This window comes from Stenella coeruleoalba, assembly GCF_951394435.1.
Source record: "Stenella coeruleoalba genome assembly, chromosome: 20".
Classification (NCBI taxonomy): domain Eukaryota; kingdom Metazoa; phylum Chordata; class Mammalia; order Artiodactyla; family Delphinidae; genus Stenella; species Stenella coeruleoalba.
In genome coordinates, this window is record NC_137166.1 from 42,258,160 (window position 1) to 42,278,827 (window position 20,668).

Consider the following 20,668-nt stretch of genomic DNA (forward strand, 5'->3'; position numbering starts at 1 on the left):
TTTTGCGGTACACGGGCCTCTCACTACCGTGGCCTCTCCCGCTGCGGAGCACAGGCTCCGAACGCGCAGGCTCAGCGGCCATGGCTCACGGGCCCAGCCGCCCCGCGGCATGTGGGATCCTTCTGGACCAGGGCACGAACCCGCGTCCCTGTGTCCCCTGCATCAGCAGGCGTACTCCCAACCACTGCGCCACCAGGGAAGCCCTGTATCAGCATTTTGTTCCTTTTTATGGCTGGATAATACTCGTTTGTGTGTATGTGTGTGTGCGTGTGTGGTGTGTGTGTGTGTGTGTGTGTGTGTAAAAAACACAGTTTGTTCATCTGTTGATGGGCATTTGGGTAGTTTCCAACTTTTGACTATTATGAATAATACTACTTGAAACATTCATTTCTGTGTGGACATAGGTTTTTTATATATGAGTGAAATTGCTGAGTCATTTGGTTATTATATGTTTAGTTTTTTGAGGAACCACCAAGCTATTTTCCACAGCAGCTGCACCATTTCACATTTCTACCAGCAGTGTGCAAGGGTTCCTATTTCTCCACATCCTCGTCAATATTTGTTATTTTCTGATTTTATTACTAAAGCCATCCTGGTAGTTGTGAAGTGGTATTTCATGTTGGTTTTGATTTGCATTTCCATAATGACTTATGATATTAAACATCTTTTCATGATCTTGTTGGCTATTTGTATATCTTCTTTTGAGAAGTGTCTCCAAGTTTTTGCTCATTTTTAATTGGATTGTTTGTCTTTAACAATTTGTTGAGTTCTTTATATATTCTACATATTAAACGCTTATATATGACTTACAAACATTTCTCTTATTTCATAGCTTGTCTTTTAATATTCTTAATACTGTTTAAGAAGGGGTTTAATTTTTATGAAGGGTTTAATTTTTATGAAGTCCAATTCATCTGTCTTTTTCTTCTGTCGCTGTTGCTTTTAGTGTCAAATCTAAGAATCCGTTGTCAAATTCAGGGTCATAAAGATTGCTCCTATGTTCTCTTAATATTTTTATAGTTTTGGCTCTTATATTTAGGTCACTGACCCACTAAAAGAAAAATTCTGTGTTTCTCTTCCATTCTAGCTTCCAAATTGTGTGTGGGGGGGGTTCCCACATCAATCAATTCTGCAACTCCTTGGGCACCAACTGGGTGTCCTACAATTTAACTCAATTCTGACACTGTCTATCTGAAGTTAGTGTCAGATACCACAGGTTAAGGGCTCAGTTCCATAAGACTTCCCCCCACCCACTCCCCACAGCAGTCTCAAGGCCCAGCTTGTGACCTGTATTTTTAACCAACTGGTTATAAATTGGGGGTTGCCACAACCCCTTCCTTGGTTTGATCATTTTCTAGAACAGCACACAGAACTCAGGAAAACAGTTTACTTGTTAGATTACTGGTTTATTATAAAAGGATACAACTCAGGAACAGTCGGATGAAAGAGATGTAGAGGGTAAAATGTGGGAAGTGGTGCCGAGCTTCCGTGCCTTCTGTAGGCACATCACCCTCCCAGCACCTCCACATCTTTACCAACCAGGGAGCTCTCCAAACCCCATAGTTTACAGATTTTTATGGAGGCTTCATCACATAGGCGTGATCAATTATTAACTCAATCTCAAGTCCCTCTCCCTCCTTAGAGGGTAGGAGGTGAGGCTGAAAGTTTCAAGCTCCTTATCATAGCTTCATCTTTCTGATGTCCAGCCCCCTTCCTGAAGCTATCCAGGAGTTCACCAAGAGTCTCCTCATTAGAGCAAAAGATGCTCTGATATCACCCAGGAAATGCCAAGAGATTTAGGAGCTCTATGTCAGAAGCCAAGGTCAAAGACCAAACATTAGAGCAAAAGATGCTCTTAGTACCTTTATCTCTTAGGAGATTACAGAAGTTTTAGGCACTCTGGCCAGGAGCTAGAGATAAAGACATATATATATATATATATGTGTGTGTATTTCTTATGATATCTTAATATCACACCCACTTAGGGATAATTTTTGTATATGGAGTAAAGTACGATTTCACCCTCATTCTTTCACATTTATCTAGTTGTCCCAGAACTTTTTTATTATTTTTTATTTATTTATTTTTTTTTTTATTATTTTTTTTTGCTGTACACGGGCCTTTCACTGTTGTGGCCTCTCCCGTTGAGGAGCACAGGCTCCGGACGCGCAGGCTCAACAGCCATGGCTCACGGGCCCAGCCACTCCGCGGCATGTGGGATCTTCCCGGACTGGGGCACGAACCCATGTCCTCTGCATCGTCAGGCGGACTCTCAACCACTGCGCCACCAGGGAAGCCCAGAACATTTTTTGAAGAGACTGTTCTATTATCCCTGTTGAACAGTCTTGGACCCTTGTCTAAAATTAATTGGTCATAGATATTTGGGTTTATTTCTGGACTCTGTATTCCATCCCATAAATCTATATGTCTGTCATTATGCCAATACCACACTATTTTGACTACTGTAGCTTTGTAGTAGATCTTGAAATCAGGAAGTATGAGTCCTCCAATGTTTTCAAAATTCTTTTGTCTATTCAGGCTCCCTTGAAGTTCCATATAAATTTGAGAGTTAGCTTTTCCATTTCTGGGGGAAGGGGGAAGGCCATTGTAATTTTGATAGAGACTGCACTGAATCTGTAGATCACTTTGGGGAGCATTGTAATCTTAAGTCTTCCAATCCATGAACCTGGGATGACTTTCCATTTATTTAGGTCTTCAGTTTCTTTCAGCAACATTTTGTAATTGTTAGTGTACAAGTTTTTTACCTCCTTGGTTAAATTTATTCTTAGAAATTCCTTTGGATGCTGTTGTAAGTGGGATTGTTTTCTTAGTTTCCTTTTTGGATTGGTCATTGTTGGTAGGTAGAAACACGACTGATTTTTGTGCTGATGTTGTACCTGTAACTTTGCTGACTTCATTTATTAGCTCTAGTAGTTTTTTAAAAAATAGATTTTATGGACTTTTCTATATATGGGAATTGTGTCATCTGCAAAAAGAGTTTTACTTCTTTCTTATTTGGATGCCTTTTATTTCTTTTTCTTGCCTAATTGTGCTGGCTAAGTCTTCTAGTACATTGTTGAATAGCAGTGGTGAAAGTGGACATCCTTGTCTTGTTTCTGTTCTTAGGGGAATGTTTTCTGTCTTTCACCATTGAATGTGATGTTAACTGTGGGTTTTTCATATATGCCCTTTATCATGTAAAGTAAGTTTTCTTCCTTTCCTAGTTTGCTAAGTATTTTTACCATGAAAGGGTGTTAAATTTAACAACCACTTTTCCTGCATCTATTGCAGTAAACCTGTGGGGTTCCCCCCTACCTTATTACATTGAATTTTTTTGTGTGTTAAACCACCCTTGCATTCTTAGAATAAAATCCCAGTTGGTCATGGTTTATAGTCCTTTTAATGTACTGTTGAATTCAGTCTGCCAGTATTTTGTTGAGGGTTTTTGTGTCTGTATTCATAAGAGATATTGGTCTGTAGTTTTCTTACAGTATCTTTGTCTGTCCTTGGTGTCAGGGTAATGCTGGCCTAATAGAATGTGTTAGGAAGTGTTCCCTTTTCTTCTGTTTTTTTGGAGAGGTTTGAGTAGGATTGATGTTAAAATGTTTAGTAAAATTCACCAGTGAAACTGGACCTGGTTCTTTGGAGGTTTTTGATTACTGGTCCAGTCTCTTGTTGGACCTGTTAAAGATCTGTTGAGATTTTCTATTTCTTCTTGAGTCAGTTTTGGTAATTTGTATGTTTCTGGGAATTTTTCTTTTTTGTCTAGTTTATCTATTTTGTTGGCATACGTTGTCTGTAGTATTCTCTGAGTCTTTTAATCTCTATAAAGTTGGTAGTAATGTCCTTGCTTTCATCTGATTTTAGTTATTTACATCTGCTCATCTTTTTCTTTAGTCAGTCTAGTCTAGCTAAAGGTTTGTCTATTTTGTTGATCTTTTCAAAGAACCAATTTTTGGCTTTGATGATTCTGTTTTTCTGTTCTCTATGTTGTTCATCTCATCCCTAATCCAGTATAATTTCCTTCCTTCCTTCTGCTGGATTTGGGTTTAGTTTGTTCTTTTTCTAGTTTCTTAATAAAGATCATTTGAGATTCTTTTAGTGTAGCATTTATAAATTTCCTGCTTGAGTATGGCATTCTCTACATCCCCTGATTTTGGCAGGTGGTATTTTCTTTTCCAATTGTCTTCAGATTTTTCTTAATTTCCCTAGTGATTTCTTCTTTGACTTATTGGTTCTTTAAGAGTCAGTTTAATTTACACGTACTTGTGAATTTTCCAGTTTCCCTTCTATTATTAATTTCTAGCTTCATTCCACTGTGGTCAGAGAATACTTCATAAAATTCAATCCTTTTCAATTTATTGAGAGTTGGTTTTGGCCTAAAATTTGGTCTGTCCTGAAAAATGTTCCATGTGCAATTTAGAATAATGTACATTCTGCTGTTGTTGAGGGGGGAAAGGATATGCTAACTCTTCTAAATGCCTTCACCAGCACTACTAGAGAAGCCACTTGTGCCCTGCCCTTGAGGGTTGAAACAATGGCCAGCCTCTGTGCTGGGCCCTCAGTGAATTTTCAGGCAGATCATGTCATACAACCCTAATTTTTTGGAGGACAGGATCCCTGTTGCCCACCTGGCATCAGCAAGCTGCACCAGAAACATGGGCCACTGTCCCCACAGCTGCCCTTGACAGAGATGGGAGATGATGAATGGTAATAGCCAGCCACTCTGCAAAATGCCAGAATTCACCAAAGGTTACTGGCCTCTTTCTTCATTAGGTGCTCCCTTGGATGCTACAGGCATTTGACTAGATTCTATAGTTCCACAAAGGTTAATTCAGACTGTTTGCCAGCCCAATAGTTGTTTGGGTGGAGGGACCAATTCCTGGATCTTCCTACTCTACCATCTTCCATGATGTCACTCACATATATGTTTTAATTTCAGATAGTTGTAATCTTTTGAAAATAATAGTTTTATAATCTGCCTCATACATAGCATGTTTAATGTTACTGTATATTTACCTAATATACAATATATTATTGTATATCAAATATATTATTTGATGTAACAAATAATATAGCAGTCTATTTTGAAAAAAAGTGGACAGAGTTGTAGAACTCTAAGTAAGAAATTACATTTGATAAATAATGTTATATTTTGACCTCCTTCTTTAGGTACCTTTTCACCAGCACTTGCCCAGTAATTTCCAAACTGGCCCTCTGCTTCCTTTTTGATTTTATTTTCCAAGTTACAGAAGAAAATACACTGGAGGATAGTGGTTGCCAGGGGCTACGGGTAGGAGGAAATGATACACTGTGGTTCAGTGGGTATAAAGTTTCCGTTAAGCAAGGTGGTAAAGTTGTAGAGCTCTGTTTATAATTAACAATACTGTGATGTACACTTAAAATTTTGTTGAGGGTAGATCTCATGTTATGTATTCTTACCACGATTAAGAAAAATAGGGAATTCCCTGGCAGTCCAGTGGTTAGGTAGGACTTGGCGCTTTCACTGCTGGGGCCCAGGTTCAATCCCTGGTCCGGGACCTAAGATCCTGCAAGCCAAGTGGTGTGGCCAAAAAAAAAAAGAAAAGAAGAAAAAGAAAATGAATGGAAATGATAGCGTTAACAAAAATGCTGGTGAAGTATACCTAACAATGAAGTCATCTACCAGCTTGAAAGAAAAAAATGTAAGGTAGCCTGAAGGAAGAAAGTATAAAAAAGAGTTGAATCTGCTGTTGGAGACAATGAAAGAGTGCATCAGGATCAGGGAGAACCATGCAGAACCATGCAATAAGCACTTATAAGACTGATTGCATAGCCAAATTGAGCCAAGAGGAAACTTGGGGTGATTGGGCATCATATACCGTTACTCTGTGGCTTTCTGTGTTTAGCTGCTGCCCCCTAAAGTGCAATAAATAAATAAAAATAACAGGTTAAAAAACTTAGGGATGAAACAAAGTGATTTTTGACTGTACTGACATAATTCCCTTACTAGCCAGTTGCACATGAGCTAATTCATGTATTGAAATGTTTTGTAGCAGAATAGTACTAGTAATTTTCTACCTTTTCTGTGTTTGTCCGGCCTTCTCTCTTTCTATTCTCAATGTCCAGGTTTCAACCTTCACCACCTCTCATTTATTGTTATCTTCCAGACATGTGTTCCCTTCTGATTGCTCTTCTAATTAACTTATTCTTTATAATGCTACAAGAACTGTCTGTTGAAAACATTAAATCTGATCAAATCGGTTTCCATCATTAGAGCCTGTTTCTCAAACTCATGGTCTCTGTTTTCATACTTTTTCATTTTCCCTCTTTTGCTGTATGGTAGCTTTTTTTTTTTTTTAAATTTACATTCTATTCTAGCACCTTAGTAAATTGTCACATATATTTATGTGCTTAAAGGGATTTGTTGTCCATCTCTTATTTTTTGATGGCACTGTTTCTGTGAGTTCTTTATTTTGATGTAGCAAAGGATAAGTCTGTATGGCTTATAGTGCACTAATTTTTTTTTTCCTGGAAGTACAGTGAAACTTGATCAAATTTAGGTCTTTATGTCAGGATGCTTGTTATATCTTTAGTTATATTTTCTCTTATTTGTTCTGTTGTCTTTCTCAGAGACTGTTCTGCTTATTGTTGATATGTTTTATTAGTTCTGCTGTTATATTTGCCTTGTCTATTTTTTCTTTCCTTAACTATGCTACCTTTTCTTTTCAGTATCATTTTGATCATAAGAGTTTTATTTTTCTTGAGAATGTAAAGCAGTTCTTTCTGAAATTTTCTTCTGTTTCCTGTGATAAATATTAATCCTGAATGGATTTTTCATCTTTCTTTTGACTACATGGGTATAGTTTGAATGGTTTTGTTATGCCTTAGAAAGCCTAGTAGAGCGTCTCTTTGGTTTTGTAAATAGATGGAAGACCTTTAACCCCACCCCACCTGCCTGCAGCTTCAGGATGAGCTAATCTGTTACTTTGGAGGTCTGGGACTTTATAAAGCATTGTATGGTGGCGATAGTGGTGGTGCTAAGTTTAGGAGTGAGATTGGCCTACTTGTAATTTTATTAGTCTTGCTTTTTCTAATTCTTTTTGGCCTTCCTTTTGGTTAAAGGACAAGATGTAGGACCTTGTCACTTGCTCCCGCCCTGATAAAGTATTGTTCGGCCACCAGAGGAAGGGATGCTTCAGCTAGGACGTCCTACATCTTTTCCTTTATCACATCTGTGTCCCCGTCCACCAGGTTGGAGGGTGCCTGGGAAAATTTCTCAGCATGCTACATGTGGATTCTGGACTTGGTCTTCTGGTTTGTACTAACTTATTCAGTATCTGAATGATAGTTTTTAATAAAGCTTTATGGTATAGGTTTGAGGTATTTTCCTGGTTTAAGGAGATTTAAACTTTTTAATTTTCTTTAGTTTTTAGGGAGGCATATTCTGCAAACCTACAACCATGCCATCATCTTTCCTGGAAGTCTCATAAGTACTAGAAAGAATTTTTAGGATTTAAAAAAAGGCATTATTTAAACTGAAATCTTTATTTTCTATCTAGCTATGGATCAATTCTGCAGAAAAATGCATACATTCAAAACTTTGCACAATGTTAAGGTGTTTACTTCCTCTAGGACACTCTTTAAATGAATAATATCTGATATTGAAAACTTTCTTATTTGGAGTTTCTATAGGGATATCAACATCAGAAGTCTCCTAAGATAGTGAACCTGAAACTTTAGTATTCATAAGAAACTCTTGAGGAATTGGTTTAAAATGCAGATTTCTATACCCTCTTCCCAGAAGATTTGAGTCAGTGGATTTGAGGATCTTTCTAGCTTACCCTGATGCAGGTGGTCCACAGTTCACCTTTGAGTAATGCTATCTTAAGTGTTAAAATAATCAGATTTAATTATGAGATAGATATTTTAGGTAACTAGGGCATTTCAGGCTATCCCATGGAGCTGAATAGTTTGACAGCTGCTTTCCTTGGCTTCTAGAGGACGTACTATTCACCAAGATGGATATTCTTTCCATTTTCTTCTCTTAAACCCAAAGCTCAATTTCCAAAACTTTGGGATTTTTGTAGATTGGGAAACTCTTCACATCTTCACTTACCACACACACACACACACACACACACACACACACACGAAATGCTGCCAGTTTTTTATTTTGCTGAATGAGGGCATTAAAAATAAATAACAATGAAGGACATTTTTAACACCTCCTCTTATCACAACCACCAAAGATATAAGTAAATAAAAATGTAGGAAGAACACAACCTCATAATACCGATAGTCTTGTTTGTTTTTTTTAAAGATAACTTTTTTTTTTTTTGCTGTGTTGGGTCTTTGTCGCTGCGCGCGGGCTCCCTCTAGTTGCAGTGAGCGGGGGCTACTCTTCGTTGCCGTGCGTGGGCTTCTCATTGCGCTGGCTTCTCTTGTGGAGCACGGGCTCTAGGCACGCGGGCTTCAGTAGTTGTGGCTCACGGGCTGTAGAGCACAGGCTCGGTAGTTGTGGTGCACGGGCTTAGTTGCTGAGCAGCATGTGGGATCTTCCCGGACCAGGGCTCGAACCCGTGTCCCCTGCATTGGCAGGCAGATTCTTTTTTTTTTTAATATATAAATTTATTTATTTTATTTATTTGTTTTTGGCCGCATTAGGTCTTCATTGCTCTGTGCAGACTTTCTAGTTGCGGCGAGCGGGGGCTACTCTTTGTTGCGGTGCGCAGGCTTCTCATTGCAGTGGCTTCTCTTGTGGAGCATGGGCTCTAGACGTGCAGGCTTCAGTAGTTGTGGCACGTGGGCTCAGTAGTTGTGACTCGCAGGCTCTAGAGCGCAGGCTCCGTAGTTATGGCGCACGGACTTAGTTGCTCTGCAGCATGTGGGATCTTCCCGGACCAGGGCTCAAACCCATGTCCCTTGCATTGGCAGGCGGATTCTTAACCACTGCGCCACCAGGGAAGCCCCGCCGCCCCGCCAATAGTCTTTTAAATTGAACACATTTAGCTCTATGCAAAACCCACTCTGTTTTCCACTTAAGAAAAAAAATTTACTTAGCTACAAATTAATAAATACTTTCTTATGGATGGCATTTAAGAACTGCTCTTTAGTACTTGAAACAGTGCATTGTAAGAGGCACTAGCTGAATACAGTGAGTAGACATGTATCTCATATCCTCTGTTTTCTCACCAGTTCGGTCCTTTGGTACAGAAGACAGACCAACAGATCGTCCAATACCACCTCGAGATGAAGTCTTTGAATACATTATATTCCGTGGGAGTGATATTAAAGACCTCACTGTTTGTGAGCCACCAAAACCACAATGTTCTTTGCCTCAGGACCCAGCTATCGTTCAGGTAACATAGTAAATTTGTCTTGGAGTTCAAGTAAATTTCATGCACATAACTAGCCTTGGATTTTGCCTCTCCTTGTTTTTGTTTTTTAAATTTTCTCGATTAAATGTTCATATAAGCTTATTACCGTTTTCTAGTTACCTGGATACCCAAAATAACTGGATAATGTTCTCACCCAGGTTTTTCTCTTTAGATAATAAGTTGGGACTAAATAGATTAAGAAATAGCTGAGGAATTAATTTTTATCATAAGATACTTTCTGATTTCAACAATGGTTAAAATAGCTAACATTTATTGAGATCTGACTTTATAAGAAGCACTATTCAAAGCACTGCACATATAATAGGACAATCCTCACAACACCCTCTCAGCTTGGTACTATAGTTATTCTCATTTTTATAATCCTCATTTTTATAAGTGAGGAAATTGAAGTAGACCCATAATTTGAACAGACCCAGGAATTCTGGCTCTAGAATCCAGGATCCATGCCACTGTACTATTCACATGTGGATCATATTACAAACCAGGGTGGTGATGGCTACTCTTAGGTAAGATGACTAAGTTTAATGAAAAAAATGCTAAATCACATTATATATGATATGTTTGTTACATAGTATACATGCAATGCAAAAATATAAAAGGATTTTAACACATACAGATACGTTGTTCAATTCCCAAATGAAGTATTAAAGAAGACGATCCTAAGTATTCTCATTAAGAGAAGGTTTTTTTTAATGAGTTAATTTATTTATTTGGTTTTATTCTTGTCTGTGTTGGGTCTTCGTTGCTGTGCGCGGGCTTTCTCTAGTTGCGGCGAGCGGGGGCTACTCTTCGTTACGGTGCACGGGCTTCTCATTGTTGTGGCTTCTCTTGTTGCAGAGCACGGGCTGTAGGTGCACAGGCTTCAGTAGTTGTGGCGCATGAGCTTAGTTGCTCCATGGCATGTGGGATCTTCCCGGACCAGGGATTGAACCCATGTCCCCTGCATTGGCAGGCGGATTCTTAACGACTGTGCCACCAGGGAAGCCCGAGGAATTATAAAATTTGTGTATTTTATTTAAAACAGAAACACATGATGTCTAAAAGATTGTAAATTATGAATTAAAGAAGATGTTCATTATAGTACCTGTTTATATGTTAATTGGAAGCACATAGAAGCTCTGAATTTCTACTATAGCAGCAGAGGAAGCAGGTTAACATGAGTGTTTTTAGTTCCTGGCATAGATGATTAAAAACTTTGTGGCCCCCATATGGTTTTTCTGCTGAATCCATTTTCTTCTCAAGTTTTTTTCTTGTCAAAAGTCTTTGGTCATTTGCAGTAAAATATGCTTATTGGGTTTTTTTAACTTCCTCTTTTTTATGCTGTGACTGATAAAAATCTTAGGTTTTCACAAAACTGACTATTAAAATATATATTATCTTGCATAGAATGTGCCTTCCAGCTATTAAAAGGAAATACCTAATGAACTCTTCTAAAGAAAATATTAAGTACTATATAAAATTAAAATGGGGAAAAAAAGAGAAAGTACCTTTTAACATTTACTTACTATTTTTCTGAGTATAAGATAAGCCTTTTAAGAAATAAAAAATTTGGTTCTTGCAACATAAACTGGAGAAATTCTCTACTCTTACCTATCCCCTGCTTTTTAAGTCTTACTTTTGACGAATTAAGTCTGAAAGAATCCTGAGAAAGTGCAAACTTCTTAAATGGAGGGAGAGGAGACACATTCTCATAGAAATAGCTGCCTACACCAAAGAGCGATGTTATTGGACTCTCATATCTTTTGATAACTCTCCAGAGAACAACTTATTTCATCAGTCAGTTTTATGGAATGACAATAACCTAGAGAGCACAATTCAAAATGATTTTTAAAAACTTCTTCCAGCCACTGTAAATTTTGGCTTTTGATCTTTTGATTCATTCGTTCAGTAGTATTTATTGAATACCTGCCATGTGTCTGATACTAGCAGCAAACATACAGATAGGGTTCTGCCATCAGTGAACTTGTATCCTAGTGGCTGTTAGTACACTTCATATTTATATTATCAAACATTTTATGTTAAGATAAATTAATGTATATATATACATATTAATATATTTATATATATGTATTTTAGGTTTAGTAAGAAGCTTTTCATAAAGTGCTCTTTAACGTAATAATAACTATTTAAAAGTGTAAGTAGTAAGTGGTTTTGTACAGGATAGTTTGTTTCTGCATTTCTTTCCCATAAATTTAATAGTATACCTCAAGTGATTGAAAATAAGAGTAAAATCAAAAGTGAGATGTCTTACTTATGTCACCACCAGACTGAAACTTAGTACTATAACGAAATTTGATTTTTCTCATATTTTTTCTTTAAGCAAAGTTAGTTTACTTATTCGGGTAACTTTTCTTCGGTTCTTTCCTAAATCTGCTGTAAAACTGAACTCAGAGGAGGAGTTCATTGTAGAAAAAAGCATTTATAAATCACATTGCGTACAATTGACACATGTATATAAATTCTGCAATCAGGTTATTCAGCTGTTTTAACATTAAATGCATGGTGCAAGTTGTTATAATTGCTTTTGTGTCTAGTAGTTGTAATTTAATAGTTTTCTTTAAAATGTAAATATCTGAATTTCTTTCCATTATGTACATATTGTTTAGGGCCTGGAAAATTAACCCATGATCTCTTCTTCAGTCTTCACTAGGCTCATCTACTTCTTCATTCCAGTCAGTGGGCTCCTATGGACCTTTCGGCAGGATGCCAACATACAGTCAATTCAGTCCAAGTTCATTAGTCGGGCAGCAGTTTGGGGCTGTTGGTGTTGGTATGTTGTGCTTTTTTCCTTTTTTTTCTTTCTTTTTTGTATATTTCCCTGTCTTTACCACAAAGATATATAAAACCACAAATTTTCAGACATATTGTTTGGTGTTCCTTTTGTAGCCTATTATTTTAAAGACTTTATTTTAATGTCCTTAATGATTAGTGGTTCTATAAAGGCCATCTCTTAGAATGCTAACATTAAAAAAAAATCTAGATATATCCAATTACCAAATTTTATTGAATGTTATTTTAAATTTACATAAGATATATCCATTTAAAATAAGCATTTTTTCCAACATTGTGGGTTTTCAAAAAGGGAAGTAGAGATAATGCCATTATTAGGGAGCAATATCAATATATAACACTATAAGGAGAAAGTATAGGAGGGCTAGGCTAGTAACAGTCCTGTTTATGATTGGAGGACAAAGGTTATCATGTACAAAAGCTAGGTATAATCAGATCAGATTTTTTTGTGTTTATTTTTATAGTTGTGCATTTTAGCTCTTAAGTACACCTTTATTGAAATTTCCACAATAAAGAAGAGTTTTAACTCTCAAACTCTAGCCCTTAATCTTTTTTAATTCCATTGAAATAATCACTTATCAGTTTATTTCACTGATCACAAATCCAGTTTCAGGTTTATCTTGAAACTCATTAGTATGTTAACAGGTTTTGTTAAAATTAATTCCTTTCTATGAATATTTTTTATATAGTTGTGACTTTCCAAGTATGTAAATGTTTTACTTATTCACAAAATAAACAATGGGAAAAAAGTAAATCCAAAAATTGAATGAATACAAACAGAAACAACTATATCAGATAACATAACCACACAGAAATAAGAATTCAAGTAAATTTTTACACTCTTAGTAAGATATATTGTAGGAATAAATACAACTATTAAAAAAAACTTGACTTAGGGTTTATTATTGGTAGTGGTATTGGTGGTGTTAATTTTGAAACTATTTTGTATGTATTATAGGATAGGGCAAATGAGTAATATATTGATGTTGTTGAGAAATGGTATTCTTACCTTGGAGAAGGGAGATATAAATATGGAATGGGGAAAGGTAAAGAAGAACGCTATGGTGGTGAATGTGAATTGGAGGTATAGGTGTGAACTCATTTTTTAAAAACTGGTTGTTTCCTGACTCTGTTCATAGAAAGGGCCTGGAAGCAGTGATACCCAGTAGCAAAGAACGTGTATAAACCCAGTTCTTGCTTTCTAAATACCTCTCCCCACTAAAAGGGATCTAGGCCCCTTTTAAAAAGAAGAGGAAAAAGAGGAAACAATGCTTTTAGAATAACACTAGCTAATAAATAGAAAGAGTGGTGGACATAGAAAATCACCATTTTGTAATCTCTAGTGAAATAATTAACAAGGATTATCAGTGGATGCTAAAATCATTGGGTGAATGGTGTTGGAACAGGATATTTAAATGATCTTAAAAGTATCATCCCACAGTTTACTTATTAATTCCAAAGGGAGAAAATGTGCCTTTATAATGGAGAGATCTGATGGTCACCATCTTAATTAAGTCGTCAAGTTTGGCATTGCCATAATTAATGATTATATGTCTGCTGATGTGATGATATGGGGGAAGGGGGGTAAACAACTTCACTTCTGTGGTATTCTTGCTGAAAATGCAGACTCTAATCATGAAGAAATTGAGATATATATTCAGAATGCCAGGCTCTTCAAAGGATTCAATGTTGTAAAGAACAGAGGCAGCGGGACTGGTTTTTTTTTAATTGCATTCGATCTTTATTTTATTTTATTTTAATTAATTAATTTATTATTTATTCTTGGCTGTGTTGGGTCTTTGTTGCTGTGCATGGGCTTTCTTTAGTTGCGGCGAGCGGGGGCTACTCTTCCGTTGTGTTGCGCAGGCTTCTCATTGTAGTAGCTTCTCTTGTTAAGGAGCACGGGCTCTAGGCGAGTGGGCTTTAGAGCGCAGGCTCAGTAGTTGTGGCGCACGGGCTTAGTTGCTCCGTGGTATGTGGGATCTTCCCGGACCAGGGCTCGAACCCATATTCTCTGTGTTGGCAGGCGGATTCTTAACCTCTGTGCCACCAGGGAAGTCCTGGGACTGTTTTAGACTTGGGAAGACTGAAGAGACATAGCATCCAAATATAATATGTGATTGGATCGCAAGTTTTAGGAGAAGTTGATAATAAAGAATGTTTTAGGACTACTGAGGAACTTTGAGTAAGGACTAAATGTTGGATGGTGTTATTGTTTATTTTCTTAGATGTGCTAATGGTATTGTGGTTAACCATATAAGAGAATGTCTGTTTTGGGGAGATAATTTTGAAGTATTTAAGGGTGAAGAGGCAAACTGATTGTAGTCTATATAGGAAAAACAGAATTGTGTATATCACAACATGAAGAAATGGAATAGGCGTGGCAAGATGTTAGTAGTTGGTGAGCTAGATGGAGGAATATATTGATATTCAGTGTACTCCTCTTTCAATTTTGACACAGGTTTGACATTTTTCAAATTTATTTATTTTTGTTGGGGGGTGGGTTGTAACCCAGACATTGATCCCTAATCAAAATTTAAATATTTAATTACTTTCAGATTTATTGTTGGATTGGTGAAATAGGGTAGCTTTGGTCCACGTACCTTCTAATCCTAGTCAAGTGAAGATCAATGTTGCTTATACATGTTAATCAAGATATACTCTACGTTAGTTATAACTGTTAGAATCCTATTCTGAGGATTCAGATAAGGGACAGTTGCAAATTATATTATCCTTTTGAGACTCCTTTCACTAAGTTGAATAGTTAGCTAACATTTGGATTATTGTACTTACCTTCTACATTACTGTGAAGTTTGCATAACTTAATATGTATAAAGCATTTGAACAGTATCTAGCACAAAGTATCTACATAATAAATACTGCTTCTGCTATTCTTCACATCCTGCTCCTCTAATCAAAGTATTTTGTGGTGGTGAAATATATATTCCTTATAAATGCTTTTACCTAATTCTGATATTGGAGGTTGCTGGTTTAGTGTTCTTTGGGTGTCAAAAAGGTAGAAGGTTTTGCTTGTGCTTTCCATGTGGGTAGACTTAATTTTTGCAGTGACAGATTTTTTTCGTTTGTTTTTTTGCGGTACGCGGGCCTCTCACTGTTGTGGCCTCTCCCGTCGCGGAGCACAGGCTCCGGACGCGCAGGCTCAGCGGCCATGGCTCACGGGCCCAGGCACTCCGCGGCATGTGGGATCTTCCTGGACCGGGGCACGAACCCGTGTCCCCTGCATCGGCAGGCGGACGCTCAACCACTGTGCCACCAGGGAAGCCCTGACAGATTATTTTTGATTGTTTGATTTTCATACTGGCAGAACAATTTTTGGAGTGGCTAATTAGAGAACTATATATAGTATTTAGAAGTAGTTAAACGAGGAGGAGGAAAACTGTAGCATTGATTAAGGTGGCAGATGTTTTTTAGAAACGGAATTAACTTAGATATAGTTTGTGTTGGTAAAATTAAGCCAGATTTTAATTTAAGCCTCTTGTTTTCATTTTCTGTGCCTAATATTCTGATGTAAAGAGAAAGTTTAAATAAATCAAGATTACACTATTGCTGTTTGGGAGGAATTTTTTCTATTTTAATTTTCATAGTTTTATTTGCAATTTATATCATGAAGGGTTAATATCCTGAATATCTAAAGAGCTTCTAAAAATAAAGCTCTACAATCCAACAGAAAAATTTGTAAAGATTAGAAACTGACTTCGCCTTTTTCAGAAAAAAATAAATACAAATGGCGCTTAAACATGGAAAGATGCTTAAATCTTGCTCATGATAAGAGATATACAGCTTAAGTCATCACCAAGACACCATTTCTCACTATCAATTTGACAAAAACCCAAAAGTTTGAATATATTCTGTTTTGGCAAGATTGTGAAGAAAGAGATACTCTCATACTTTGTTTTTTTTAAGTTGATGCACAAATAATTTTTATGTGCAAAGATTAGGTCATTACTGATGTTAATTAGGGAAAATTAATTATCTCACAGTAAACTGAAGCATCAAAATAACCATGACATGCTAAGTCTCATACTACTCTTGTGGGCAAGATGGAGGCATATTGGCTGAACATGGGTTCAGCCAGTTGGGTACATTTTAGCTGCTTAAATAGCAGAACCATATTGGACAGTGATTCTCTTAGGTCTCTAGTGTTTTGTACACGTTAATTTTTAATCACTGAGTTTAATGAATACTTAACATGCTTATGAACTTTAAAGTTAGCATAGGGACTTCCCTGGTTGTCCAGTGGTTAAGAATCTGCCTTCCAATGCAGGGGATATGGGTTCGATCCCTGGTCGGGGACCTAAGATCTCACATGCCGCAGGACAACTAAGCCCACACACTGCAACTACTGAGCACACGGGCCACAGCAAGAGAGCCCGCATGCCACAACTACAGAGCCCACATGCTCTGGAGCCCACGCGCTGCAACAAGGAGCCCACACTGCAGCAGAGGATCCCACATGCTGCAACGAAGATCCCATGTGTTGCACCTGAGACCTGACACAGCCAAAAATAAAATAAATAAAGTTAGCATAAACCAGGAGGGTGTTTCATGCATTAAGGATGACAAAGGATTGTTAAAGATCTGCTTAGGGGCAATTTCCTGGCAGTCCATTGGTCAGGACTCCCTGCCTCCACTGCAGAGGGCACAGGTTTGATCCCTGGTCAGGGAACTAATCCCTCATGCCACGTGGTATAGCCTAAATAAATAAATAAATATATCTACTTTGGTAATGTATAAAGGAATTAAACATTCCAGTTAAAAAGCAGAGATCATCAAACTGAATTTTTTTTAAAAAGACCCGGCTATGTGATGTTTATAAGAGATGAATTAAAAGACAGAAAGTTAAAGAACAGAAAAAGGCATGACATACCATACAAACACTGATAACAAGAAAACTATGTTAGGAAAATTAACATCAGACAAAGCAGCTTAAAGATCAGGAGTACTGCCAAAGATAAAGAAGGATTCTTCATAACAGTACGTCAGGAAGCTGTAACAATCCTCGATGTGTATGTAACTTTTATAAAATAGTACACCAACACCAACAATTGCAGAAAGTAGATTCTTTTAAGTAAATATTGATCAATCAATGGGATAGATCAAATCCTGGTCCATAAAATGAGTTACATTAAATTCAGAAGGATTGAAATCATACGTGGTATCTTCTCAAACCACAAAGAAATTAAATTTGGAATTAATAAAGATAACTTGAAAAATATACAAATAGTATATTTCTGTTTGCTCAATACAGAAATTGAGCAAACTTACAAAAATCACTAATGAATTAAAGAAGAAATCATAGGAGAAATAAGATATTTTTAAATATAATGATCATAAAGTACAACATATCAAAATTTGTGAGTGGAGCTTAAGCATTGCTTAGGGGAAATTTCATACCTTTAAATACATATATAAGAAAACAAGATTTTTTTTTTTTTTTTTTGCGGTACGCAGGCCTCTCACTGTTGTGGCCTCTCCCGTTGCGGAGCACAGGCTCCGGACGCACAGGCTCAGCGGCCATGGCTCACGGGCCCAGCCTCTCTGCAGCATGTGGGATCTTCCCGGACCGGGGCACGAACCCATGTCCCCTGCATCGGCAGGTGGACTCTCAACCACTGTACCACCAGGGAAGCCCCCAAAACAAGAATATTTTAAAATCAGTGCTCTAAGCTGCCAGCTTATTAAGAAGCTAAAAAAAAGGAAAGAAAATTAGCCCAAAGTACTAGAAGGGAGAAAAAATTTAAAGCAGAAATCAAGGAAATAGAAACAAGTCAAAAATATATATATAATATCATCAAAGCCAGGAGCTGGTTCTTGGAAAAATTTCATAAAATTAATGAGCCCCTAGCAAGACTAAACAAGGAAAAAAAGAAGACTCAAATACTGATATCAAGAATGAAAGTGTAGGGCTTCCCTGGTGGCGCAGTGGTTGAGAATCTGCCTGCCAACGTAGTAGGGGACACGGGTTCGAGCCCTGGTCTGGGAAGATCCCACATGCCACGGAGCAACTAGGCCCGTGAGCCACAACTGCTGAGCCTGCACGTTTGGAGCCTGTGCTCCGCAACAAGAGAAGCCCACGCACCGTGATGAAAAGTGGCCCCCGCTCGCTGCAACTAGAGAAAGCCCTGGCACGGAAATGAAGACCCAATAGAGCCAAAAATAAATTAATTAATTTTAAAAAAATCAAAAAAAAAATGAAAGTGTAGGCATCACTATAGATCCTAAAAGGATAATATGAAGATATTGTGAACAACTTTATGTCAACAGATTTGACATCTCAGATGAAATAGACAAGTTCCTTGAAAATACAACTTTCCTAAACCAACACAGGAGGAAGTACAGTCTCAGTATCACCCTGTTAAAGAAGTTGAAACTAATTTAAAATCTTCTGTAAAGAAAATTCTAGACTATTTGCTTTACTGATAAATTCTACCATTTAGGGAAGAAATAATTTTACCAATCTTACACAAACTCTTTGAGAGAATAAAAGAAGAACACTTCCTAACCAGATAACCAAGGGAAGCTGAGATACCAAAACCTAAATGGTATCTAAATGAAATCAATACAAGAAAATAAAATTACAGCTAATTTCCCTGAACATATATGTAAAAATCCTTAACATAGTATTAGCAGTGGAAGCCAGCAGTTCATAAAAAGGATATTACATAATGACATCTCAGGAATGCAAAGATGTTTTAACATTTAAAAATCATTAGTAATTTACCACATTAACAGAATAAAGGCGAAAAACTGCAATCCCAAGAGATACAGAACAGGCATTTGGTAAAATTCAATACCCATTTATCAACAACTAAGGAATAGGAGGGAGTTTCCTAATCTGAACAGTGAAATGAAAAGCTTACATAATGGTGGGATAATGAATGCTTTTCCCTTGAGGTAAGGAATAAAGCGAAAGAACGCTTATTGTCTTATTTCATGTAGTGTTGTTCTAGAGGTCCTAGTCAGTCCAGTGAGGCAAGAAAATAAATAAATAAATAAAAGATTTAGAGATTGGAAAGGCAGAGCTAAAAATGTCATTATTTGAAGGTGACATGATTGTGTATGTAGAAAATGCAAAGGAATATTCAAGCTACTGGAATGAATAAGTGAATTTAGCATGGTAAGGGAATACATGGTAAATATACAAAAATCAACTGTATTTTTGTATTCAGAACAGACAGTTTGGCAAACTATGGCCTGTGGACCAAATCCCACCAGCCTCCTGTTTTACTGGAATACAGCCATACCCATTTATTTACATGTGGTCTGTGGCTACTTCTACACTACAAGGGCAGAGTTGTATAGTTATAACAGAGAGCATATGGCCTAAAAAGCCTAGAATATTTTATTTACCATCTGGCTACTTATAGATAAAGTTTGCAGATCTAGCACAAATTATTGGTGAATGAAATATAAAGTGCAACACAGCTTACAATAGCACCAATAACATCAGATACCCAGGAATGAATGTAACAAAAGATAGTATTTGAAAATCTCTATGTGGTTCTCAGTGGAGGGGAGTTCATTTTACCCCCCTCCCTCAGGGGACATTTGGTAATGCCTGGAGACATTTTTGTTTGTCACAACTGGGTGATACTACTAGCATCTAATGGGTAGAGGCCAGGGATGCTACTTAACATCCTACAATGCATGGGACAACCCCTCTCAACAAAAAATTATCTGGCCCAACACGTCAGTAGTGCTGAAGTTGAGAAAACTCTGCTCTACAATAAAAATCACAGAACACTGCTGAGAGAATTTAGAGATCTAAATAAATAGAGAGTTAATCCATGCTTATGGGTTAGAATATTCAATATTATTTTTATGATGATACTTTCCCCAGAATTGGTTTACAGGTTGAACACAATCCTGATCAAAATCCCATCACACTTTAAAAATAGAAATTGACATGCTGATTCTAATATTTGTATGGAAATACAAAATCTATAATAGCCAAACTACTCTTGAAGAAAGAGGAAGTTTGAGGTATACACCCAATTTCAAGATTCAGAACAGGGAATTATTGATATAAGAATACACAGATATACCAGGGTAAAGAATAGAGAGTACAGAAATAGACCTACTTAAATGCTGATTTAAGACAAAGATGCCAGTGCAGTTCAATGGAGAAGGGAAGTCTTTTTTGTTTTGTTTTGGTTTTTTTGTGAATGATGATTATAAATTTCACTTTTATTTTCCTGTGGATAGAAGGGGAAATCTTTTTAACAAATGATCTTGCAGCAGCTAGATATCTATTTGGAAAAAATTAACAATGACCCCTGCCTCACACTCTACATGAAAAATAATTTGAGATAAATCAATAGCAGCAATGGCACGAGGGAGGTGGGTGTAGTATGACTGGGAAGTCAGAAAATAGACGGAGGATGTAGAAGAGTTTGCTCATGGGGTTGGGTGGCGGTGGGGAGGCAGGCGCAAGCAGTGGGAGATTGAGTCAGAGCAGGATGGAGGTTGAATACACA

The 20,668-nt window shown here is 37.2% G+C and overlaps 1 protein-coding gene across 5 annotated transcripts in view; it reads left to right on the forward strand.

Annotated features, from left to right (window-relative positions):
* Nucleotides 1-20,668, forward strand: part of LSM14A (LSM14A mRNA processing body assembly factor) — a 69,152-nt gene that overhangs the window by 15,505 nt on the left and 32,979 nt on the right. For all 5 annotated transcript variants that reach the window (XM_079908582.1, XM_079908581.1, XM_079908583.1 and 2 more), the window contains exons 2-3: nucleotides 9,178-9,341; nucleotides 12,021-12,150. In XM_079908582.1, coding sequence (XP_079764708.1) covers nucleotides 9,178-9,341; nucleotides 12,021-12,150 — 294 coding nt within the window. The remainder of the gene's footprint in view (nucleotides 1-9,177; nucleotides 9,342-12,020; nucleotides 12,151-20,668) is intronic.